Genomic DNA, 25,761 nt, shown 5'->3' on the forward strand with positions numbered 1-25,761 from the left:
GGCGCGGACGCTGGCTAGCCCCGCCCCGAGAATCAGCTGAGGAATCCGCGATGTCTGTTGACAGCGGCGGCCGAGCGGCCGGTTCCGGGTTCGGCGCGGGGCAGGGGGTGAGCGGACGGTCTGAGGGGCGGCGGGGCAGGCGGCCGGGAGGAGCTGCGCGGAGGAGGCGTCCAGCCGTGCCCCGGCCTACCTGCAGCGCGAGGGCGTGGGCGCCGGGGGCCGGGAGGGACGCGCTGGCCGCCGCCGCCTTGCGGCCGGAGTCTCCCCCGACGTTTCCGGGTCTCCACAGACGTGAGTCCGATGGAGCGGTCTGCGGAGGGCGAGCAGCAGCCGTGGGGCCGGCTCCGGCGACTGGGCGCCGACGACAGCGAGCCGCACGTCCTCCTGCGGAAACGGGAATGGACCATCGGGCGACGGAGAGGTGAGACGGGCGGCGGGGTCGGGCCGGGGCGGCTCGGGCAGGGCCCGCCGGACGATCAGTGTTTCCAGTATTCTGTGCGCGGTGGTGGGGGCGGGCAGCGGCCTCGCGGTGCTGCCCGGTCCCCTCGGAGCGCAGCAGGCACTCGGTGGGTGGAGTCAAAATCGGTCACCGAGGGACCTTTGGGGCTCCAGATGCGTGAATTTAAAGAGCACCCGTCGGTGAAGGAAGAAATCGGAAGGGTTATCAGACAAGCCGGAAGGAAAATGTTAGACGCCCAGTGCCACGAGGTGCGGCTGGAGCAGCTGTGGCACCTGCAGCGTTGCAGGAGGTCTCAAGCCCCTTAAATAGCTGTTCACATATCTACCTGCGACTAAAGATGGAGGGAAGCCGAGGTTAGAGAGGAAGCGCCAGCACTGCCCGCCTGGGACCGCCTGACGACCGTCTGGTAACTGGACCTGAAGAGAAGGTCCGGATCGGCCCAGCCGAGTGCTCAGCATGCCTGAAGAACACTCGGCAAGAGTGAAAAAGGCCCTGTTTGAGAGTAAATGTGTTCTCTTACCCCTTGTGACTGGTGGACCTGCCTCTTTTTGGTTGTTGTTGAGTGGGGTAGGTGATGATGTTAGCTTTAAATCCCAACAATTTTGTTTGCCAGTTTGGAAATTTTTGCGTATCATTAATTACTGTAGCGCTGCGTTATTTTTCTACAATAGGTGTGGGAGAGCCTTGCTCAAGAGCAGAAGGCCTGGAGACACTGCCTGGGTTTTCAAACTGGCACCACCAGCGGGGGATGGGGTGGGGGGAATGCTAACACTCCCTAGGGTGGGGCCTGGCTTAAGTGTTTGCACTAAAGGTTATCTATTGTTATTATCACGCTTATTACAATAACATTTGACATGTAAATACGAGGAGAAAAAAATCCCTGAAAAAGTATTGAGTTGATCTGCTTCTTAATAGGAATCTTTTCAATAAAGATTTTAGTCTTTCCAGGGGAACAAAGGTGGCTTTACTACTCTACTCTGGCTTCCAGACAAAAAATGGACCAATACCAGACCTGAAATCTTTTGAAATAAAGTTGTTTGAAAGAGTTCTGTACTTTGAAGTCTTAAGACAACAGTTCAGTGAAAGGCCTGCTCCTGGAGAACAGAAAGCTGTCTTGTCACTCTGTCTTGAGTGTGCTGTTATCTCTTCCTCTCTTAGGACATCACATCTGTCCATCCCTTTCCTCGCTTTCTTTTTTGGTTTTTGGGCTACACCCAGAAGTGCTGGGGATTGATCCCTGGGCTCTCACGTGCAAAGCATGTATTGCAGCCCCTTGAGCTGTCTACCCAGCTTCTTACCAACTCATCTAACCTGCCCCTAGCAAGAGTATGCTCTCCAGTGATGATGCATGTACTGATGTTCATATAGTTCGATAGGAAGGGGGCTTCATCTTAGAAATTTAGGGGACCACAGAAATTTCCCTTTGGGGAACATTCCATAAAAGCGGAATGACTTAATAATGATTATTTTTTAAATGACTTTATGCTTGCTGCATTCGGGGCCTTATTCTGGGAGCAAGGGAGTGCTGAGTTGGCATTTATGATGAAATGAGAGTTCCCCCATTCTTGGGGAGTGCTAACCAAATAAGAGAGGCAATTAAGCAGCTAAATGACAAGCAGACACCAAGAATAGAACTTAGGCTCGAAGTATCTTGACTCCAAATTAGAACACTGATGTTTTCGTGTGGATAGAGACACAGTGACCAGGAAAGACTTTGAATTGTGACTGTCCTTGCAGTTGTGGTCAGTGTGATAGGAAGATGGTGTGCACATGTGAAGTTCATACTCAGGAATTGTAAGAAGTGAATTTGGTTTTGTTTGATTTTTTTTTTTAAGTGGGTCACATCTGGTAGGGCTGTGGGGGAGAGGTTTGTGCATTTTGCACCTCAGGAGCAAACTTAAGGCAAAGTATGGTCTCTAGCACTTGGGTTCTCTCTCTGGCCCCAGAAATAAATTATTTTTAAGCCTCTTAGTCTGTGGTATTTTTAATACAACACAAGTGCAGATAAATGTACACAAACTTATGATAACTTGTTCAGCCATATTTTCTATGACTTTTTGTCATTGTTTCAATTTTGTGACGATTTTTGAAACCTGAGATTACAAAGGAGTAGAAGTCTTCAGACTCTGAAGACTTACTCAATCTCTTAGTTTTCAAGTTCTATAATATTGCTCAGACTAATTGAATATATGTGTGTGTTGTAAAATTGTCTGCAAGAAGATGTTGACATTACAGTTTGAGGTGTTGGTGATGTGTTCTCTAGATAATAGGGAGTCAGAAAGGTTCAAGACATAGTCATTGTCGCTCTATCACTGTTGGTGGGAATGTCGACTGGTCCAGCCTTTCTGGAAAACAATATGGACAATCCTTCCAAAACTAGAAATTGAGCTTCCATATGACCCCACAATACCACTTCTGGGAATATATCCCAAGGATGCAAAAAAGCACAGTAGAAATGACATCTGTACCTATGTATTCATTGCAGCATTGTTCATAATAGTCAAAATCTGGAAGCAGCCCGAGTGCCCTAAAACAGGTGATTAGTTAAAGAAACTTTGGTACATCTACACAATGGAATACTATGCAGCTGTTAGGAGAGATGAAGTCATGAAATTTGCTTATAAATGGATGGACATGGAGAGTATCATGCTAAGTGAAATGAGTCAGAAAGAGAGGGACAAACATAGAAGGACTGCACACATTTGTGGAGTATAGAATAACATCACATGAGGCTGACACCTAAGGACAGTAGATACAAGGGACAGTAGTAGATACAAGGGCCAGGAGGATTACCCTATAGCTGGAAGACTGCTTCATGAGTGGAGGGGAGAAGGCAGATGGAATAGAGAAGGGATCACTAAGAAAATGATGGCCAGAGGAACCAGTTGGGATGGGAGATGCATGCCAAAAGTAGATAATGGAATAAACATGGTTATCTCTCAGTGTCTGTGTTGCAAGCCATAATGTCAAGAAGTAGAGAGAGGTTGTGGGGAATATTGTCTGCCATGGAGGCAGGGGGAGGGTGGGAAAGGAGGGGGTATACCCAGGATATTGGTGGTGGGGAATGTGCACTGGTGGAGGGATGGGTGTTTGATCATTGTGAGATTGTAACCCAAACATGAAAGCTTGTAACTATCTCATGGTGATTTTAAAAAAATTAATTTTTAAAAAAAGACATAGTCATTATCACTTTACTTTGGATTTACGTTAAATACTCTTTAGAAATTTTCTTCAGTCCTTGATTAAATGCTTCCTTAAGTATGTACAATGCTAGTCCTGGTTTCCAGTTCATGCTCAGCTAAGCAAAGGATTCATGCATGTTGTATCCAGTCATTCACTGTGTCTCCTATTTCTGTTTTAGGTTGTGACCTTTCATTTCCCGGAAATAAACTGGTCTCTGGAGATCACTGTAAAATTAAAGTGGATGAGAAATCTGGTCAGGTGTCACTAGAAGATACCAGGTGAGCTCTTCCTAAGCTTGTTTTCTATTGCTCATAGAGCTCCAGGAGCCAGATAAAAGCCAGCGACTGTGGAGAAGAAACAAAGCTTTGTTTTCTACAATACTGTAGTTAGATAGATTTTTTAAGGTTTTATAGGAACTATAGATTTTTAAGATTTTATAGGAACTATAAAATTAGATTTTTGCAAAAATACCTCAGAAATAAAACTTAAGGCATTGATACATAACTTATTCTTTTAAGCCAATTGAAGTTATATTTTTTCCCTCAAAAAATGAAACAAAACAAAAAACAGTAAGTCTTGTATTTTTTTATTTGGTTTTGGGAACTTAGAGTGTTCATTGGCTACAGTGTCTGGGGAAGCACAGGTTTCCAATATCACGTGCTTCAGCCTGCTGAGCTCTCTGACCAGAAGTTTACTTTTGAGGGTGGGGGTGGGGGTGGGGTGGGGGGTGGTAGCCAGTGCTCAGGGACTACACCTGGTAGTGCTTTGGGGACCATATGTCGGGATTCAGACCATTCTCATGACCATAGTCACAAGCAAGGCAAGTGCCTTAACCTCTATACTATCTTTCCAGCTCTTAAGTTAACTTTTATAAAACATAGTATATGAAAACGTAAACTTTTCCAAAATCACATTCATCAGTTGCATCATTTATTCTGAAAAGTGAGCTGCTATGCTTTATATATTGTACATGTATATAAGCTATATATATATATTTATATACTGCTCTATCCTTTTTTATGTTTATGAGCACTTAACATTCTGGTATGTCTAGAAACATTGTTCATTATTGTTAAGTAGTAACATTTTAGCTTATAGGTGAAGATTCATTATTTTTTGTTACAGGTGATTCTATAGTGAAAATTCTTTGCATTCATGTTTGATTATTCTCTTGGTGTTATGTTTCTAGGAAGGAATGCTGTGTCCAAATGTGCCTATTTTAAACCTGGTGTGAGTGACAGATGGCCTTCTAGCAGTATGCTGAGAGATTGCCTTTCCCAACAGATCTTTTTTGTAAAGGCAGATGCTAGGGGAGTCTTTGGTAATATATTTGAAGGTAAAAGATTGGGAATTAGGTTTTGGAAATTAGATTTTACTAGAAGGACCTATTGATTTTTTTTTTTTTTTTTTTTTTTTTTTTGCTTTTTGGGTCACACCCAGCAATGCTCAGGGGTTACTCCTGGCTTTGCACTCAGGAATTACTCCTGGCAGTGCTTGGGGGACCATATGGGGACCATATGGGATGCCGGGGATCGAACCCGGGTTGGCCGCGTGCAAGGCAAACGCCCTACCCGCTGTGCTATCGCTCCGGCCCCTAGAAGAACCTATTGAATGCAAGGCAAGCACCTAATTCCTTTGTTATCTCAGTGGCCCCGGCAGTTCAGACTTTTTGCCTGAGAGCAGTGAGTTTATCTATGGGGTTAAAGCTGAAAGTGAAATCAGGTTCTGAAATCAGTGTGGGAAGGATTGTAGGGAGAAGTCTAGTAGTGCCAGTGTTGTTGATTTGCTTCTTTGATTTGCTTTGATACTTGCTTCTTTGATTTGGAGGATACTTTGATACTTGCCTCTTTGATTTGGAGGTTGGGAGGCATTGCAGAGGAGGGGGCTGGGCACACCTGGCAGTGCTCAGTACACTCTGCAGTACCAGAGATTGAACCTAGAGTTGTCATATGTACTGCAGTCCTTTAGCCAACCTCTAAACCACCCTCTAATTTTACCACCACTGCTTTCTGTGAAATTTTTCTGGGAGCAGACAGTGCTTTCACTTTTGCCTTATCTGAGCCTGTTTTCATGCAATAGTAGCAGAGCTTAGTATTACGTGGAGAAGTAACATAATGAGAGATCTTACACTTTTCAAAAGCAAAAAGCAGGTACCTCCCAGAAAACGAAAATGCTGACAGTTTGTTCACTCAAATAACCCTCACCTCAGAGGCTAATGAGAAAAGCTAGAAACCAGCAATCAATCTTTTCTGTTGCCGGTTTTAGTTTTGTGTCTGAGGTTGTTCTGGCCCAAAACCAAATTGGAGTATTCTCTACCTCTCCTGATATTTCTGTCAGCTCACTACTTAGAAGTTCTTGTCAGGGAAGCACTGCCTACTCTGACCTAGGCTCCTGTCTGTCCCTTCCATATTGTCCGCCTCCCTCAACCCACATTGTGGTTCTTAAATTGCTCTCACCTATAGCCCCCTTCTATCTTCCTGCATTAGCCCACCATTCACTTGCTTCTGCCAGGGTCAGTGCTCAGTGGAGGGCTGATCTAACTGATGTAGACCATGACTCTGGAGGAGAGTAGATGTGTACAGAGGTGAGCACAGCAACAGGAGAAAATCTGTAAATCCAAGAAGTGTAATGCTGCTGAAACCTGAGGGTCACCAGAAGGCAAATGTAAGAGAATGGTGAAGCAGAAGTAATGGTCAAATACTTGACAGAACTCCTACTACTTGTTAGGTTGGCAGCATGAGCAGAGACATCTTACATTTTTTTTTTAAGTCCAAACAAGTTTATTTGGGATCAAAAAATTACAATGTTCTCCACAGATTCTGGTAGCACTGTAGCACTGCTGTCCCGTGGTTCATTGATTTGCTCGAGAGGGCACCAGTAACGTCTCCATTGTGAGACTTGTTACTGTTTCTGGCATATCGAACACGCCACGGGTAGCTTGCCAGGTTCTGCCATGCAGGCAAGATACTCTCAGTAGCTTGCCGAGCTCTCCGGGAGGGACAGAGGAATCGAACCTGGGTTGGCTGTGTGCAAGGCAAACACCCTACCCGCTGTGCTATCACTCCAGTCTACAGCTTCTGGTAGAAAATCTAAATTGACATTCTAACGAGAATTGTAAGGGAGCAGATAAGATAGCTCAAAGAGCTACAGTACATATTTTTCATGTGGAAGCCTCAGGTTCAGTTTCTGGTGCTGTGTGGTCCCCGCCCCATCATTAGACTGACCATTGATGTCACACTCTTCCCTCAAAAAAAAGAAAAGATTTATAAGACAGCACTTTTATAAGTGCTCTGTGAAATGTTTACCTCTCTCCATGAGAATTTTGTCATTTTTCTTATGGTTATATTGTTCTACTTTACAACTGGTGGCACAAAAGGAATTTTCATTCCAATATTGTCTTCACAGCACCAATGGAACAGTGATTAACAAGCTAAAGGTTATTAAGAAGCAGACTTGCCCACTACAGACTGGTGATGTCATCTATTTGGTGTACCGGAAGAATGAGCCTGAATACAGTAAGAAAAATGGAAACTGGGCTAGGACCCAGGGTGGGCATAGAACTCAGAAATGCTGTCCTGGCTGGAAAACATCTTCAGAATAGCTGTGTCTCTTGAGAACGTTACTATTGTTTTCCCTTTTATTTTTTCTTAGTTTTCTGTTTGTTTTTCTTTTCAGTTTTTGAGCCACATCCTGTGCTGCTCATGGCTTGTGGCTCTGTGCTCAGGGATCACTCCTGTTGTGCTCGCGGATTGAACCTGGTTTGGCTGCATGCAAGCACTTTACTCAACTCTCCTTTCTCGTCCTCTCCCATATTTTTCATATAGATTCTGTTTCAGAAGTGTCTGTTGAGGAATGGGAATGTTCTTTGCAGCTTAAGCTCAGCCAATCCTCAAAATACCAACATTGTGATGAGTTATAAATTTCAAAATGGCATCCAAGAAGAAATGAATGGAATGATTATATAGCAGAGGAAAGTTGAGTTGTAGAGATTAAGGTCTAGGAATAGAGTACTGGAGGTAGAGCCATGTTTAAATTTGATACTTTGCAGATCGCAAAGATTAGCCTGATTCCTTTAGAATTCCATATAGCATTGAATTTTTGTGGAAGAAAAATGGTATAGGACAGAGATAGTGGAGTTTTTTAAGGTTTCTCAAAATATAGGAAAGAGGATGCTAATATTCCCTAGTTGCTTTCATTATAATTAAAACAACCTCTTGGGAACTGGAGTGATAGCACAGCAAGTAGGGCGTTTGCCTTACATGCAGCCGACCCGGGTTCGATTCCCAGCATCCCATAAGGTCTCCTAAGCACTGCCAGGAGTAATTTCTGCGTGCATGAGCCAGGAGTAACCCCTGTGCATCGTCAGGTGTGACCCAAAAAGAAAAAAAAAACAAAACTTTTTTCCACATTGAAAGATCTGGTGTCTGGCCCCTCTGATACTTGGAAATAATAAGCAATGTATCCTTTGTCATTGTTCTGCCTCTCCTTGGTCTGCCTTTATTTTTTTTCTAGAAGCTTGTTCCTATTTAATTTATATTTTCCTGTTTATTGGGCCATACCTGTCTGTGTTCAAGGCTTACTCCTGGTGCTATGCTCAGGATTCACTCCTGGTAGTAATTAGGAGATCATATTCTGAACTGGGGGTTGACCCCAGGTCTGCTATGTACAAAGCAAGCACCTTTCCCACTATATTGTCTCTGCAGCCCTAAGAGGCTTATTTATTTTAAAATTGGTTTAAAAATCCTTGACATTGGGTCCTGGAGTGATAGTACACGGGTAGGGAGCATGCTTTGCATATGGATGACCAGGTTCAATCCCCAGCACCCCATATGGTCCCCTGGGCTTGCCAAGAGTGAGCCCTAAATACTGCTGGGTGTGGCTCAAAAACAAAAAGAAATAAAAATCCGTAAACTGGTTAGTGTTATTTACTAGCTGGAGTCAAAATGGTTAACAAAGTGATTATAAAGTACATGGGAGAATAGAAAGAAAAGGAGGCTTAGCTTGGCTGACTTGTCACTGATATGGCTAATCTTATTTTAGATGTGGCATACCTCTACGAATCTTTAAATGAAAAGCAAGACATAACCCAAGACTCCTTTGGTAAGTGAGAGTATTCAGAAAATTGTTTAGGAAAGTGGGAATTTATGAAAGATTCAGGCAAGTGGGTATTCATGAAAATCCATTGATCGAGTAGAAAATTTTATCTCACCTAAGCCTCCAAGTGTGCTGCTCCTTGTGCTTACAGAAGCCAACAAGGAAAATGTGTTCCATGTGACCAAAGATCCCTCAGGTGCAGGGCAAGGTGATGACCCCCAGGTCTTGCTGCCATCGCCCACTACTCATGCGTGCTTGGAGGAACCACAGCCATCAACATCCACTTCAGACCTCTTCCCCATGGCCTCTACCTCTTCATTGGAGTGCACCTCCACAGGGCAAAGGCCTCTCTCCAGTTCTGGTGAGATGAGCATCTGGGGGGTCATTGTTGCATGGATTTTTTTTTTTCATTAATTTTATTGTTTCTGGTTCTGGGGCCACTACCCAGTGATGCTTGGGGTACTCCTGACTCAGTATTCAGGAATTACTCCTGACAGGGCTCGGGGTACCATATGGGGCACCATGGATTGAACCTGGGTTAGCTAGGTGTACAAGGCAAGCTCCCTACCTGCTGTCCTATATCTCCAGCCCCTTTATTCTTTATTTATTTTGGTATTGGTTTTTGAGCTATGCCACATCTGGTGGTACTCAGGACTTACTCCTAGATTTCTGCCCTGGGAGGGTTCCGGGAACCGTAAGTACCTTAACCCCTAAACTAGCTTTTTGACCTCAACTACATTGCTTTCTGTTTTGTTTGGGTCCATGCCTGACAGAGCTCACTTGGGTGCCCAGGTCACTGCCAGCAATTTTGAGGATGCTCCTAGTAGTGCTTGGGGACTACATGCAAAGCATGCTTCTGCTATTTTTTTTTTATCATAATGCTTCACTTTGGAGTGAAGCACAGTTTTTCACAACCTCAGATGCAAAGCTGCCTCTTTTCCTCTCAGTATATAAACTCAGCATTAACTCTCTCTCAAAAGCAGTTCTTCAGTTGCTTTAGGTCCGTTTATTTCTTTTCCAAATAATAATCCCTTTGAATATTATAGACTGGATATATACTGTGTTATAAGCTAAGTCTTTATTGATATAAAGGTCATTTTAAATTTTCTGCCTACCTTACTTCATGCCTGTGTTTTCTTGGCATGAATAGATAAGAACTTTTCCTACCAATGACTCTTGCTCCTTCCCTTTTTCACTATCTTGGAATAGTTGCTGTGTCCCATCGCCATCTTCTTGTCAGTTATAAACTCCCAGTAGTCTGAAGCCTGCTTGTCCTACTAATAGCTATTGTGTCTTCCATGATGGCTGTAAGGTGTCACCTCAGTTGGCTACTTTTTCAGGGCTAGTCTCAGTTACACATCTCTGTGTTCTTTCCTCTGAATGTGCTGCCTGCTCCTAGTGCTAGCTTACATAATAGTGGACACAAATAGGTCTAAGAAATGTGAGTTGAGGGCCCAAGAGATAGTACAGTGGTTAAGGCACTTTCCTTACATGCAGATGATCCAGGTGTTATTACTGGCAGCTTGTGATCCCATGAGCACCTTCTGAATGATCTCTGAGCACTGATTAGGGAAAACCCCAATTTCTCAGATCCCAATATATGACCCAAATATTAGACCCTCCAAAAGAAAAAATGTGAAATGCGAGTTGACTGAACAAGTGTTTTTAGTGAGCATATATCCTTCCTTACAGTACAGCATCTTAGGTTAGCTGCAGCAGTTTGAGTCAGTCTCTCAGTGCCCACACTTTTTCTTTTTTTTGCTTTTTGGGTCACACCCAGCGATGCACAGGGGTTACTCCTGGCTTTTCACTCAGGAATTACTCCTGGCGGTGCTTGGGGGACCATATGGGATGCCGGGGATCGAACCCGGGTCGGCCGCGTGCAAGGCAAACGCCCTACCCACTGTGCTATCGCTCCGGCCCCGCCCCCAACTTTTTCTGAGGTGGGTGAATCATAACTTGTTTGTTCTTCACAGGTACCAGAGGTGCAGACATCTCCACCAAAGGCTATGGTCCATCTGTGTCAAGTGGTGAAATCTTGTGCGTCCCTTCTGCTCTCCCAGATAAAGAGGCAATCCCCTTTCCTCTGTCAGAACCTCAGGACCTGGAAGATGCAGAACCCATAAAGAAGAGAATGAAAGGAGGTCAGACTCAGGGTTCCATGTGTCTATTGCCCAATGTGAGTGCCTTGGGGCCCAGTTAGAATCGCCTGGTATGCCTCCAATAGGGTCTTATTTCCCTGGTTGGCACCTAAACTCTTTCCCTGTCTGACACACTGTGTTTACTGCCAGACATGTTCCTGGCCTGGAAATGAGCATTCCTGGTGCCACTGTGTGTATTTGAAGTAACAGTTCGACAGATTCTCATCATATATGTTTATACTTTATGGGTATCATAAGTCACTTTCTGTTTGAACTAAAATGGCATTATAGTCAAAATATAACTTTTTTTCCATTAACCTTTTATCCTGAATACCTTTTATTTCATTTTTATTCTATAACCAGGTTTGCACATATTAGAGTATGAAACTAGTCTTGGGCCTTCTTAAAATTGTCTTTGAAAATGCAAACACTGGTACAGATTGTATCTTTCTGCAGGGTAAGATATTTGTAACAAAGAGTAGGTGTGTGTCCTCACATTCTTGTGACCCTTAGAGTGTCTTTTTCTCTTATAGTTGGGGAACCTGACCTTGCCCTGCACCTGTTGGTCGCAGACCAGTGTCGAGATTCCCAAACAACACCAGAGGGTGTTCGAGCTGCAGCTCTGAAGCCAGACAAGATGGAGGAGACACTCACGTGCATAATCTGCCAAGACCTGCTACATGACTGTGTCAGGTATTGATGCATAGGACAAGGTCTAAAGGGGCAACAGGCTGGAGGCAAGAGGCAATTCAGGGGTGAAGCAAGCACTGGGTGACACGTGGGGTTGAGTCTGTGGAGATGACATTGTTTTTTCACTTGTGTGGTCCTGTTGAGTAAGGCTGTAAAGGAATCTAGGAGGCTGATGTGGTGTATCCTCAAGACTACCACAGAGGTAGGGCAGGCAGGGCTTTCCAAATTTGTTGTGAGTTTTAAACACTTCCCAATTACAGAAACACGATTGACAAAATAGAATCAAGATTCAGGAGTAGCTTAAGAGGAATTGTCTCGGGGCTGGAGCATTAGCATAGAGGGTAGGGCCTTGCACGCGGCCGACCCGGATTTGATTCCCAGCATCTCATATGGTCCTCTGAGCACCGCCAGGGGTAATTCCTGAATGCAGAGCCAGGAGTAGCCCCTGTGCATTGCCAGGTGTGACCCAAAAAGCAAAAAAAAAAAAAAAGAATCATCATCTCTGCTTCTCTGGGATCATGAGAGTTAGCTTCTACTTGGCTTTTCTACACTCAGTGCTTCCATCCCTCTTTATGAGATTTCGGTCTGCCCTCCTCTGCTTCTGAAACACAGGTCACCTTGGAGTTTCCCGTGTCCTTTAACTGGAGCTGTGATTTAGTTGGGGGCCGTGTTCTCCCCTTGGGAGGACTTGTCCACCAACCAGTAAAGGAAGGAGCAGCATTTGGGTTCCCTTGCTGTTGCTACACACATGGTTTCTGGTGACTTATGGTGTCAGGCAGAGTTCCTGGCCCCCTGAGGATGCAGGTGCTCTGCAGCATCTTCTAAAGATACTCCCTGTGCCCTCAGCCTGCAGCCCTGCATGCACACCTTCTGTGCTGCATGCTACTCAGGGTGGATGGAACGCTCTTCCCTGTGCCCGACCTGCCGCTGTCCTGTAGAGCGGATCTGTAAGAATCACATCCTCAACAACCTGGTGGAAGCCTACCTTCTCCAGCATCCAGGCAAGTGGTACACCCGCTCACCTCTTGGGACCACCTCGGTCTCCCCATGGCCCATCAGTCAATGGACTATATCTTGAATTTCAGACAAGAGTCGCAGTGAAGAAGACATGCGGAGCATGGCAGCCAGGAACAAGATCACACAAGATATGCTGCAGCCCAAAGTCAGGAAGTCCTTCTCTGATGAGGAAGGGAGTTCAGAGGATGTGCTTGAGCTATCAGATGTGGACAGTGAATCTTCAGATGTCAGGTGAGCCGCTGCCTGCCTCAATCAGGAAAACTTTATTTTTTTCCTTTTTGGGTCACACCCGGCGATGCACAGGGGTTACTCCTGGCTTTGCACTCAGAAATTACTCCTGGCAATGCTCAGGGGACCATATGGGATGCCGTGAATCGAACCTGGGTCGACCGCATGCAAGGCAAATGCCCTACCAGCTATCCTTTGCTCCAGCCCCAAGAACTCTTGAGTCTGGGTGCTACCTTCCAGTGGCTTAATGGTTTGGACATAGTTCTTCTTTTTAATATTGGGGTCACACCAGGTGGCGCTCAGGGCATACTCCTGGTTCTGTGCTCAGAAACCATTCCTCTTAGTGCTTGGGGGACCATATGGGATGCTGGGGATTGAACTCAGGTCAGCTGCATGCACAACAAACACTCTACCCTCTGTACTATCTCTCCAGCCCCTGGACACACTTTTTACTAGGTCTTGTGGGTTTTGCACCTGTCATCAATTCTTTGCTGAATGAGTCCAGGAAAGAGGGGCATAGAGTCTGGTCCAAAGGGCTACCAAAGCATGACTCAAAACTACAAGGGTGAGGAAAGCATGTGCTGTAGTGGCCTCTGGTGCTGTTCCAGGGGCTTTGGGGACCTTCTCTTTGGGTGGCAGCAGATGGTGCCAAGCTGAGGCTGAAAGGGAATGAGGTCTGTGAATAGAGAAGGCCCTTGCAGGCCCAGGAACCTGGATCCCATCTTCCCGTGGGGCCCGTGGCATCTTTGCTTTTCCCATAGAGGGGAGAGTAGTCTTTACCACTCCTTGCCTCCAATCTACATGTTTCCCTTCCAGCCAGCCGTATGTCGTGTGCAGACAGTGTCCCGAGTACCAGCGGCAGGTGGGGCAGCCCCTTCCCTGCTCAGAACCTGAGAGCGAGTCAGGGATGCCACAGGGCCCTGGAGATGCACCGTCGACTTCCACCCGAGTCAGGACAGGTGAGACTTCTACAATTCTGTCTTCTGTTTTGTTGCTTTTCTGCTGTGATGAGATCTTCTCACTGCCTCATGTCCCGCCAGATTTTTGCTTTTCTTAAACCGGTTTGGGCTAGGAAATGAGATCATCAACTTGTAGCCTCTGTTCCTAGACATTCCTGGGAACTGAGTCCTGAGGCAGTTGGTATTCAAAGCCAAAGTGACCCATCACAGAAGGACCCTGAAATGAGAGTTTGTCCTCTCAGCAACAGGCCATGGCATTACACACTGAACTGAAAAGATTATTTTGATTTTTCTTCACTCTGTTAAGCTCCTCAGGTTAAATGTTGGGCTGTCCCTTGGCTTTTTTTTTTTTGCTTTTTGGGTCACACCCAGCGATGCTCAGGGGGTTACTCCTGGCTTTGCACTCAGGAATTACTCCTGGCAGTGCTTGGGGGACCATATGGGATGCCGGGGATCGAACCCGGGTCGGCCGTGTGCAAGGCAAATGCCCTACCCGCTGTGCTATCGCTCCGGCCCCCATGTCCCTTGGCTTTTTAGGAGAGTAGGTCTGAATTCTCTCTGGTTTATCTTAGTCTCTGGTCTCTCCTCATGTGTACTTTTTAGCCACTTCTCTAGGCATGAGTCTAATCCGGTCTCTTTCTGCTAATTCTCAGTATGCTCAAGCCTGAACCTTTCTATTCCACAGCCCAAGACTATGTGTGTACCCTACAAGGAAGCCATGCCATTTGCACCTGCTGCTTTCAACCCATGCCCGACCGGAGGGCAGAGCGTGAACTGGATCCTCGCATCGCCCCTCAGCAGTGTGAGTCCTGGGTCATGCGTGCACTTCTGCCTGAGGAGCCTCCACTAAAGACTCTGTGTCACTGGAGGCACAGCTGCCAGAGTGTTACTGATGCCTCTTGTGTATGGTATGAAATGAGGACCCAGTTCTGGTTTTCCATCTGCATATCAGTCACATGAATGAAAGTAATTATTCAAGTTTCATATTCAGATGGGTTGGCATGCTTTCTGGAGAGTTTGTTCTCTGTCCCATATCAGACTACAACAGTTCTGTAATGTCTCCCTTTTAAGCATAATCAATGAAATATGCTTTTTTAAGTCTCAGTTCTTGGGCTTTGATTACAGTTAGTTTTATTTACTGGTGATTTTCATTTATTGCTCATTGAAATGTTTTTCTCTCTTTTCCTCCTTTTTTTAATTTTTATTTTTGGCCCACTCCTGGTGGGAGCTCAGTGTTTGAGGGTTGCTCGAAAGAGTGCTTGGAGTACCATGTCATACTGGGAATTGAGCTCCAGGCTTCCACATGTGAAAAAGCATACACTAGCCATTTGAGCTATCTCCACACCCACTTTGCCTCTTTTATATAGGGAGGTCTATATTGAAATGTCAGAGTTCTCTGACTGGAGAGCAGGAGAAGTAAGCTGTGCATAGTTAGCCCCTCTATGAAGCAGGGTACTGCTTAGTCATAGACGCACAAAAGTTAGCAGAAGAGTTGTTCATAACCGAGTTCTTTTATCATCTTAACATGTTCCGGAACACTCAGAGAAAATAAAGGGATCTTTTCTTGGAAGATGGCTCTCATGAGTGAGGATGTGGGCTGCCCAATATGCTATTCAGCAACTTGTGGAAGTTCCCTGTTTTCTCTCTCTCATGCCTGTCTGCTTGCTGTGTGTGGTCCTACTGTTTAGTGACAAATGTAGGTACATATGCTAGGTGGCCAGTTTTTCATCAAATAATCTTTACTTTTGAAGTCATTTCCATATAAAACAGTTTTCGGGGCTGAAGCATTAATACAGTGGGGAGGATGTTTGCTTTGCGTATAGCTTATCCAGGTTTGATCCCCAGCAGCCCATATGGTCCCCTGATCCCTGCCAGAAGTGATCCCTGAGCACAAAGCCAGGAGTAAGCCCTGACCAAAAACAAGCAAAAAACATACAGAATGCCTTAGGGGTGTTTGTGAAGTCATTATAGACTTCAAAAGATATAAATATTTTACCCTGGGAGAATTTTATCTGATACTGCATCCCAGAAATACTGTTCTTTAGGTTGTTAAACTCTGCAAAATAGTGATAAAACGTGTAAAGTGTGAAAATGTTGATGTACAAATTTATGACAAATGTGTTGAGTGTTAGACCTGTTAGGAACCTCATTAATGTCCTGTCTATGGCTGTCTAGAGTTGTGTTTCTCCCTCTGTGGGTCTTAGCATTTCTCCCAGGTGAGTATGAGAATAGTGCAAATACTGTTGACCTGGCTCTTTAAGGTCACAGCAGTCACCCTGGTTGTTAGCTGGGAACTGTGCCAGGCTCTGTGGACCAAGCTCCCAAGTTTGACTTGTAGCACTAATGCCTGATGCAGGTTGTGCTCTGTGCCCACAGGTGCCGTTTGCCTGCAGCCCTTCTGCCACCTATACTGGGGCTGTGCCCGCACCGGCTGCCTCGGCTGCCTGGCCCCATTCTGTGGTAATGCAGGCTCTTTTGCCAAGTTGCTTTAGCCTTTGCATGATCTTTCGATGTCCTTGAGGGTGGTAATGGGGTGGCATGGCCTGCTGTATACCCCAGGACTGGGAGACTTCCACTGTTGGTCACAAGTTAAGTTGGTCACAAGGAAAACCTCCAGTTCTTGCCATACCAGGTAAGTTTGCCATTTTAGAAGTGCCAGTTGTTGTTAGCTCAAAACTTGGAACTAGCAGAATGATAACAGGGAGCTCTAGGCTCAGAACGAGGGGTGGGTCAACATGCAGAAGAAAGATCATCACAACACAGTAGAGACTCATGCAGAGTTGAAACTGTTCCAAGACCAGGTGCTGGGGAAGCAGAGTGGAGCTAAGTTTTATCAAGAAACACCTCTATGAAGGGAACACCCCAATATCCTAACTCATGGCGAAGCACTGCTCCTGTAACTGTCTCTCTGAAACAGTGTTGCTTCCTCCATCCCCACAGAACTCAATCTGGGTGACAGGTGTCTGGATGGAGTACTGAATAACAACAACTACGAGTCGGACATCCTGAAGGTACTAGCACTCTCCATACAGCTACAGGGGTTAGGCAACAGCCCTGAAAAGGCTTCCCAAACCCTCACCCTGCTGCTGTTTGCATTTTCTTCTAGTTTTTTGTTTTGAAGTGAAGTCTTACCTACATGCTGCAGGCTACACCTACCATGATTCTAGTGGGGAGTGGGGAGATGGGAATCATGAAGTCACAGGTATTTAATTCAGGGTTCTTGCATGCAAAGCATGTGTTCCAGTCCACAGAGCTATCTCTTAGGCCCTCTTATTAGCATTTTCTAAACAGATTCCCCTCTAAATTTCTGCACCCCTGAGTTATGTGTTGGTTTTTAGTGTATAGATTTTTCCCAGACTCTAATCACTGTCACTGTATCACTGTCATCCCATTTTGCTCATCGATTTGCTCGAACGGGCACCAATAACGTCTCCATTGTGAGACTTGTTGTTACTGTCTTTGGCATATCGAATGCGCCACAGGTAGCTTGCCAGGGTCTGCCGTGACTCTGCCCAGACACATAAAGCCTAAGAATTTTCCTTGTACCCGTTATGTAATGAGTCCCCAGTCATTGTTTCCCACAGCTGCTGCTTGTTCTGCACCAAGATTTCTGGGCCAAGGTGGTATGGATACCTTGGTGGGGCCAGGCCCCTTAGTTTCCTTTCTCTTTTTGCCTTTGTTCTTTCATTTTATTTTTTTTGTTTTTTTTTTTTTTTGCTTTTTGGGTCACACCCAGCGATGCTCAGGGGTTACTCCTGGCTTTGCACTCAGGAATTACTCCTGGCAGTGCTTGGGGGACCATATGGGATGCCGGGGATCGAACCCGGGTCGGCCGCGTGCAAGGCAAACGCCCTACCCGCTGTGCTATCGCTCCGGCCCCTGTTCTTTCATTTTAGGAAGCTCATCTGGCTCTTGGAATGTCAGGGTTGAATGTGCACATCAGTGTCTCACCACATTCTTGCTTTTGCCTCCTTTATGAAGAGCATTCCATACACCAGCTACATACTCAGCAACTGTACATTCTGCACCAGATTGTCAGTTTGCACAGGAATCATGCAGCTCCATTTGAAAGGCTGCCCACAGACCCGGTTTTGTCCTGGGGTCAGGGTGTTGCACTTCAGGCTCTGCTAAGATAGTATGTCTTAGTGCAGTTTAGGAATGTCTTTGCAAAGGTTAGAGAGACATTTATTGTTTTAAAATTACCAGCCTGTGGTGACTCCAAGCTTCTCAAACAAGTTCTTGCGCACAGGTTTGTCAGTTTGTGTCTACAGGGTTGTCAGGGCACCTGTGATATGAACTGGAAGCAGTATCCACACAGTAGCATGCGTTGCTTACCGGTGGTTCCAGTACAGATGCTCACCACATCTTGGTTGGCCTGCATTGGCCTTATCTATCTTAAATGGCCTTGTATGAAAACCTTACCCTCTTTTCATTTCAGTGATGCTTTCTTCAAGTTAGTTTATCTTCTTATTGCCTTTTTTTCCAATCACAGAATTACCTGGCCACCAGGGGCTTGACATGGAAGAATATACTGACAGAAAGTCTGGTGGCATTGCAGCGGGGGGTATTTTTACTGTCTGGTAGGTATCATTGTCCTTGCTCTCCTCACTAGCATGGTGTGGTACCTTATCTCCTTGAAAGTAGAAAATTTCTTAGGAGGCTAATCTGCTGCCTATCCTGACAGACAAAAGTTGGACTGGAACTCAAATGATGTATTTCAGATTTTTTCTTTCACCAAGGAGGGTTGGGGGCTGGGGGATGAGGAGCACACCAGATGAAGAACTTACCAGTGTGGAGGCCTGGGGGTATTCATTCCCAAGTCCTTGGGTCTTTAGTAGTTTGGTTACCTGGTGTATTCACTGGACCAAGGCCTGTCCTTTCTCATAGGATCATGGGTGCATTATGAACTGTGATTTATGTCACTGAGAAAAGGTCCAGAAAAAGCAGCAAGTGGTTCCCCCCTTCCCAAGACAAATTATTATGAACAGCATAAGAACTTTGCTGGAAATTTTTCCAAGATATTTCTGTCTTCTGGACACATACCAGCTACCCAAACATACCTGCTGGATCTCAGCGCCTTCTACTTTTTAATGGATTATTAGAGTAAATTGATTATTTTTGTTTTTGATTGGGTGGATTCCAAACAGTAATTAGGAGACCCAGGGCCCCCCTGGATTGGCAGACAACTAGGCCAAGTGGTTCAATGCCAGGTCCAATGATGCAATGCTACAGAGCTAGGAATACCTGGCCAACCTAGTGATGCCTGTGGGAGGACAGTGTGGTATTGGAAATGGACCTGATCAGCACCTGTATATTCTCTCCCAGCCCCTGGTCTGTTAGTTTCATAAGAACAACCTGATTCATAGGAAGCAGAAGTAAGAGGTATAGAGAAGTAGGAAAGATAAATGTAAAAACCATCAGAGGGGCTGGAGCGATAGCACAGTGGGTAGGGCGTTTGCCTTGCACATGGCAGACCTGGGTTCGAGTCCCAGCATCTCATATGGTCCCCTGAGCACTGCCAGGGGTAATTCCTAAGTGCATGAGCCAGGAGTAATCCCTGTGCATCGCCAGGTGTAACCCAAAAAGCAAAACAAACAAACAAATTTAGAAATTCCATCACCTACATGTACATGGTATTCCTTTATTTTTTTGTTTTGTGTTTTGGCCACACCTCAGGTGGTGCTCAGGGTTTGGGGAACCATATGGGATGCGAGGGATCAAACCCAGCTTGACTATATGCAAGGCAAGAGCCCTACCTTCTGTACTATCTCTCCAGCCCAATATACTTAATTTTTATATACATAATTTTCATAAATAAAATTCTGCTTTTAAGCTGTTTTATAACCCATTCAACAACACTGTCTTGGATCTTGTACCTTTTTTATGTAACTACAGATCTGTACCTTGGCATTTTTCACTCATTTATTTTTCACATTTCCATACCTTGAGTTTTAAGTATTTTATACTATTTTGATACTGTTATTTATTTAACCAATTCATTTAATAGGAATTTTAAGTTATATCCTTTCATTTTCTGAAGGGATAATGAAAGCTGTAGCTGTTAAACACTTAATAATATGGATTTGAGAACTTATCACCTTAGGGTGAAATAGTCAGGCTATTGGGTAGTAGTCACATAGTTAGGCCTCTGGGCCTCAGTGGGTGCTGGAGAGATAGTGCAGTAGGTAGGGTGCTTGCCTTGCACATGGGTGACCTTGATTTGATTCCCAGATGGTACCCTGAACTCCGCCAGGAGTAATTCCTGAGTGTAGAGCCAGGAGTAACCCCTGAGCATTGCCAGGTATGGCCCAAAAACCAAATAAAAAAAAACCTATGGGGCTGGAGAGATAGCACAGTGGGTAGAGTGTTTGCCTTGCACGTGGCTGACCCAGGTTCAATTCTCAGCATCCCATATGGTCCTTTGAGCACTGCCAGGGGTGAGTCCTGAGTGCATAGCCAGGAGGGACCTCTGTGCATCGAAGGGTGTGACCCAAAATGGAAAAAAAAAAAAAAAAGAATCTGTGCCTCAGAGACTAAGGCCACATCCCCTGAACCTGCCAGCTTTGCATTTACTTTTTCTTCTTTTTTTTTTTTTCCTTTTTCGGTCACACCCGGCAATGCACAGAGGTTACTCCTGGCTCATGCACTCAGGAATTACCCCTGGCGGTGCTCGGGGGGACCATATGGGATGCTGGGAATTGAACATGGGTCGGCCTCGTGCAAGGCAAATGCCCTACCACAGTGCTATTGCTGCAGCCCCAGCATTTACCTTTTAAGTCCTATGAATTTCAAAAGATGGGAGTTAGAAAGATAGTGTAATAGAAAAGATGCTTGCCTTACACATGAATAACCTGGATTTGATCCCTGGTATCACATGCATATATTCTTCAATACCCACAAGGAGTGATCCTCAAGTGCAGAGCTAGGATAGAGTCCTGAGCACAGCCAGGGTAGTTTTTGTTCTTAGGTCTTTTTTGTTTGGTTTGGTTTTGCTTTCGGTCCCAACGAAAAATCCAGAGATGTAAACAGCACCTCTCTGGTTCATTTTTCAGTTTATTTATTTGAACAAATTTGCTTATCTATAACTAGTGCCCATTTATGTAGTTATTTGGACTTAGGGATTTAGATTTGATGTTTGTTCACTAAGGGTACAATATTTAATTTTTGCAAATTTTAAGTCCCCACATTTCATTGTACAACTGTCACAGGTTTTATGCCTTTTATTTCCCCAGGAAACTGGGCGTGACCATTTATAAAGTTTTTCATTTTTGTTTTTTTGCCAGTATTCACCTAAAAACAAGGTGAAATGACAGTATTTCTCCTTTGTACTTTCATTTTGATATTACAGTTGAGGTGGCCAGTGTCTAAAACCCTGCCTATCCACTCTTTGTTTTCTGTGACATTCAAATTGTTAGGGGAATAAAAATCATATTTCTAAGTATTTATTAAATGTATTGTTTTTATTTCTTTCATTTTATCATTGAGATGATAGGAATCACAATGCAGTAGCATCAGGGCCCACAAAAGGTCACACTGCCACCGTTGCTATCACACATGGCTTATGGGACAGTACTAGACTCACAGGCTCACACTTGCCAGGCAGTTGTTCTACCACTGGGCCCCATGCATAGTTAAATTCCTTTTCTAAGTGGAATTATTTTGCTCTAAGGCAATGAAATTGGTATTAGGTTCCTGTACTCATTTCCTGTTTTCGCCCTCTCACTTGTGATGAGTGATTATGATTAGTTCCCTTCTAGTTCTAGAAGCATGCTGCCTGATGACAGGCTGTCCACATGAAGTTGTCATTCTTCTAGATTACAGAATCACAGGGAACACTGTGCTGTGTTACTGCTGTGGTCTGCGAAGCTTTCGAGAGCTGACATACCAGTATCGGCAGAATATTCCTGCTTCCGAGTTGCCCGGTAAGGAAATCTTGCCCCAAACTCAATTTGTGGAGTTTGCTCCTTCACAGGGTAAACCTTGTGGGTTGAAGGCTTTGTTCTGCTTGAATATCCACATTAGCCAGGGAGAAAAGTGGTAACTACAGTTCTGTGAGGGGTATAGCCTGGATGGTGTCAGCTTGAAAACTAGGTCAGTGTGCGTAGTTGTGACTTCTAAAACAGAATGCATAGGAACATACTATTAACAACTAGAGTAATCTCAGTTCTTAAATTGGAATTTTAGTGAAAAAATTTTTCCTTTCCTGAATTCTTGGTATACTCCATGGAAACTAGTTAGGAAGCGTAACAGACAGCTGTGCGTCAGTGCAGTTTCTGTCTGTGTATCTTTACCTCAGCTCACTTAGCTTGGTTTACAAGTGTGATGTCTAGTTACACCAACACTTTGTTTTCCTCTTAGCGGCTGTGACTTCCCGTCCTGATTGCTATTGGGGCCGTAACTGCCGCACTCAGGTGAAGGCGCACCATGCAATGTGAGTGAGATTCTGCTGGTTGGGGCTCTGTGCCAGCCTGTGTGCTCAGTGCTCCTGCAGGAAGGCAGACCCTCAGGTTCTGTTGGCAATGTGATTGGTTGTGGGTTCTCACCAAGTGAACATCTCACCTTTAGGGATGGTTACGAACTGATCCACCTTCTACTTAACAGACTATCTTATAGACTTTTATAAAGTTACACAGTATATAAAATTGTGTCATTTAGAAATTCTGCTTTTCTATTCTATCCTTCATGGCACATTTGTATCCTGAGCATTGTTGGGTGTGATTTCCTCCTAAAAAAAAAAAACTAACCCCATAGTTTTGTTTTGGGGTCACATCTGTCTGGAGGAACCATGAAGTGCTATAGATCCAACTGGGCCTTTGACTGTCTAGTTGGCACAAAGGTAGCCTTCTTTTCCCCCTTTTTAAACTTATTTCTTACCCTTTTTTTTAAAAATATTTATATATTTTTCTGTGGCAGTGGAAATTGCTTCTTTTATATATATATAATTTTTTTTAATGAATCACCGTGGGGTACAGTTACAGACTTACAAACTTTTGTGCTTACGTTTCAGTCATACAATGTTCAAGTACCCATTCCTTCACCAGTACCTTTTCTCCACCACGAATGATCCCTTTTTTCCTCCCATCACTCCCACCCCATCCCGCCTCTGTGGCAGGGCATTCTCTTTTGCTCTCTCGCTCTCTCTCTCCTTATGTCTTACCCTTTTTTTGAGGGGGAGGGGGTACATTTATTTTGGAAGAATCACTGTATCATGTCATCCCGTTGCTCATCAGTTTGCTCAAGCGGGCACCAGTAACGTCTCCATTGTGAGACTTGTTGTTACTGTTTTTCGCATATCGAATACGCTTATATATCTAAGTGTTTATTAAATTTATTATTTTTATTTTTTCACTCCTGTTATTATTTGGATGATGGGGATCATACGCACAGTGGCATCAGGGAACCATGATAGAAAAATAAATGCATAAATAAACATAGAAAAATAAACAGAGAGGCCCTGTTTATGTCTCTGGAATTTTGGTTGGGGCCAACAGTAATACCAAGCCAAAACAAAAATCAACCTAGCTGTGCTCAGGGCTCACTTCTGGCTCTGCACTCAGAGATCACACCTGATGGGCAAAGGGGAACCGTGTGGGGCACCAGGAATTTAGCTCAGGTTATCCACATGCAAGGCAAAAACCCTACCCACTATACTATCTCTCCAGCTTGAGAGACTTCTGGTTTATTTTGCTTGGGGTCTATACCCAGGAACTATCAGCTCTGTGTTTGGGTATCATTTCTGGTGGTGCTCAGGCAGCCATGCAGTGCCAGGGATCAAACCTGAGGTTTCAGCATGCTAAATATTTAGCCTGTTACACTATCTCCTCCTATTTTATTTTTATTTTATTTTTGTTATACCCCAACCCTTTTAAGCATTAAAATAGAAATTAGTCATATTAGATAATTTTCTTAGATGATACCCATAGTTGAACATCGATTATATGCCCCCAGGCTGATAGTATCTTGCCTTCCATGCAGCCAACCCAAGTTCAATTCCGCCATTCCATATGGTTCCCCAAGCTCACCAGGAGTAATTCCTGAGTGCAAAATTAGGAGTAACCCGAGTATCACCAATTGTGGCCACAAAACAAACATACAAAGGTGGTTAGTCAGAACTTTTCTTGCAGTAAGACGGACTCTTCTGCAAGCTATTTAACAGGTTTTTACTACACAGAAACATTGCTCAGAGGGAGCGGCTTTTACCTGCCTCTTTGAACTAAGAATGGTTCTCTCAATTACTTTTACTTCAACCACAGTGATGGGGGTTACAGTCTTTGGAACTCATTTTTTTGTTGTTGGTTTGTTCTTGAGGTGGAGTGGGGAAAGGGGTGCCACAGCTGGCAGTGCTCAGGGCTTACTCCTGGCTTTGCGCTCAGGAATCACTCCTGATGGGCTTAGGGGACCAGGGAACCTATGAGGTACAAGGGATTAAACCTGGATCAACTGCATGCAAGGCAAGCTCCCTACCTGTTATACTATCTCTAGCCCAAATTTCTTTCATGTTATTAAAATCACACCTCTCCCCCACTCCCCTTTTTCACTCTCATACTTTTTTTTTTTTTTTTTTTTTTTTTTTTTTTTTTTTTTTTTTGCTTTTTGGGTAACACCTGGCGATGCACAGGGGTTTACTCTTGCCTCTGCCCTCAGGAATTACTCCTGGCGGTGCTCAGGGGACCATATGGGATGCTGGGATTCGAACCCGGGTTGGCCGCATGCAAGGCAAACGCCCTACCCGCTGTGCTATTGCTCCAGCCCCTTCACTCTCATACAATTAAAATTCACACAACTCTCTCCCCACACTTAGTTTTTCCTCTCTCTCTCTGTCTCTCTGTCTCTCTCTCTCTCTCTCTCTCTCTCTCACACACACACGCACACACACGTGCACACACAAGCACACACACTCCTCTTTGGGGCTAATTTTTTTGATGGTATTAAAATGTCACTGCTCTCTTCCACACTATTCTTCTTATATGAGTCTTCCAATGTCTGAGTTTAGATTGATTGGTTTCACACCTTCTTTATTGCTCTCTTCTTTAATTTGGCTGTTTTCTCCCTTAAGGAAATTCAACCATATCTGTGAGCAGACAAGGTTCAAGAACTAAGTGTCCAAGAAGAAACCAAGATGGCTTTGGAGGATTGGGAACAATGACAACAGTATCAGAAAATACATAATGTAGACATCGGAACGGCATTTAGACCTCCCATGAGACTTGGGACGGTTCTGCATCTGGCACATGGTGTGACTTTTCTTTTGTGGAGTGAGTCTTCATTGAGACCTCAAGCGGCTGACAGGCTGTGGGCATAGTCATCCTCCTGGCGAGATGATGATGGACAGGATTGTTCTTCGCACCTTCCACCACTATGGTTATAAGGCCATTTCTTCAAAAGCTTCATGGGAGAGAAAGAAAAATTTCTCAAACATTCTGTTTAATGAAAAGGAACCAGAAATCCATACCTACAGGCTGCTCAAGGTGGGGAGATCAGTACTGGATATTTTACTTTAATAGGTTTGGTGCTTATCTTCTAATGAGAGTCAGATATCATAAACTGTAGCACAATGATACTGTTTCTAATTTACACTTTGGCTAAAATGAACATGCTTCTCTGTGTTAACATGAACTCATTGGAAGCTCAGACTGCCAGCCCCTCTCAGGCAGAGGGAAGTGGGTCTGTGCAGCTGCAGGCCCACAGCACTGCCCCACACTCTTCCTTCCCCAGGCAGGACTGAGCAGCCTCCAGCCACCTCCTGTCTCTGCTCTTAACTTCAGCCCTTCTCTCCCTTGAGTTTGCGGTGTCATCTGAAAAATACTTGAAATATTGTTGTTTTTTTTAAGTGGGTTTTTAATCTTTTGTTGAAATCACCTGTTATGTTTATTTGCAAAATTGTAACTTTTTTGCTTCTCAGGAATACGATTTTCAGCTCTTGTCTTGCTCTTGATAGACTCTGGAAAGAGGCCTCTTCCTGCACTCTAATAAACCACCATGTCATTTC

At 44.6% G+C, this 25,761-nt stretch overlaps 1 protein-coding gene across 6 annotated transcripts; it reads left to right on the forward strand.

Moving 5' to 3' along the window:
- Positions 1–3: 3 nt before the first annotated feature.
- Positions 4–25,761, forward strand: CHFR (checkpoint with forkhead and ring finger domains). 6 transcript variants are annotated; one of them, XM_055146663.1, is made up of 18 exons: positions 4–107; positions 290–421; positions 3,822–3,921; positions 7,049–7,158; positions 8,684–8,743; positions 8,889–9,098; positions 10,714–10,881; positions 11,412–11,571; positions 12,415–12,576; positions 12,661–12,816; positions 13,630–13,772; positions 14,458–14,574; positions 16,149–16,232; positions 16,713–16,783; positions 18,265–18,352; positions 21,587–21,694; positions 22,131–22,203; positions 24,829–25,761. In XM_055146663.1, the coding sequence occupies exons 2-18, from the start codon at positions 301–303 to the stop codon at positions 24,869–24,871; spliced, it is 1,974 nt and encodes a 657-aa protein (XP_055002638.1). In that variant the 5' UTR covers positions 4–107; positions 290–300; the 3' UTR covers positions 24,872–25,761. The 6 variants fall into 6 exon arrangements, with proteins under 6 accessions (XP_055002638.1, XP_055002637.1, XP_055002639.1 ...); XM_055146662.1 differs by lacking the exon at positions 4–107 and having other exon boundaries at positions 118–421; XM_055146664.1 differs by lacking the exons at positions 4–107; positions 22,131–22,203 and having other exon boundaries at positions 118–421.

This window comes from Sorex araneus, chromosome 9 (genome assembly GCF_027595985.1).
Source record: "Sorex araneus isolate mSorAra2 chromosome 9, mSorAra2.pri, whole genome shotgun sequence".
Lineage (NCBI taxonomy): Eukaryota > Metazoa > Chordata > Mammalia > Eulipotyphla > Soricidae > Sorex > Sorex araneus.

Bases quoted from the DNA above. Each gene is read 5' to 3' on its own strand.
- CHFR (XM_055146663.1), top strand. From the start codon at position 301: ATGGAGCGGTCTGCGGAGGGCGAGCAGCAGCCGTGGGGCCGGCTCCGG. The intron at 12,817-13,629 runs GTGAGCCGCTGC...TTTCCCTTCCAG, and splicing joins AGTGAATCTTCAGATGTCAG to CCAGCCGTATGTCGTGTGCA. The intron at 21,695-22,130 runs GTAAGGAAATCT...TTTTCCTCTTAG, and splicing joins TCCTGCTTCCGAGTTGCCCG to CGGCTGTGACTTCCCGTCCT.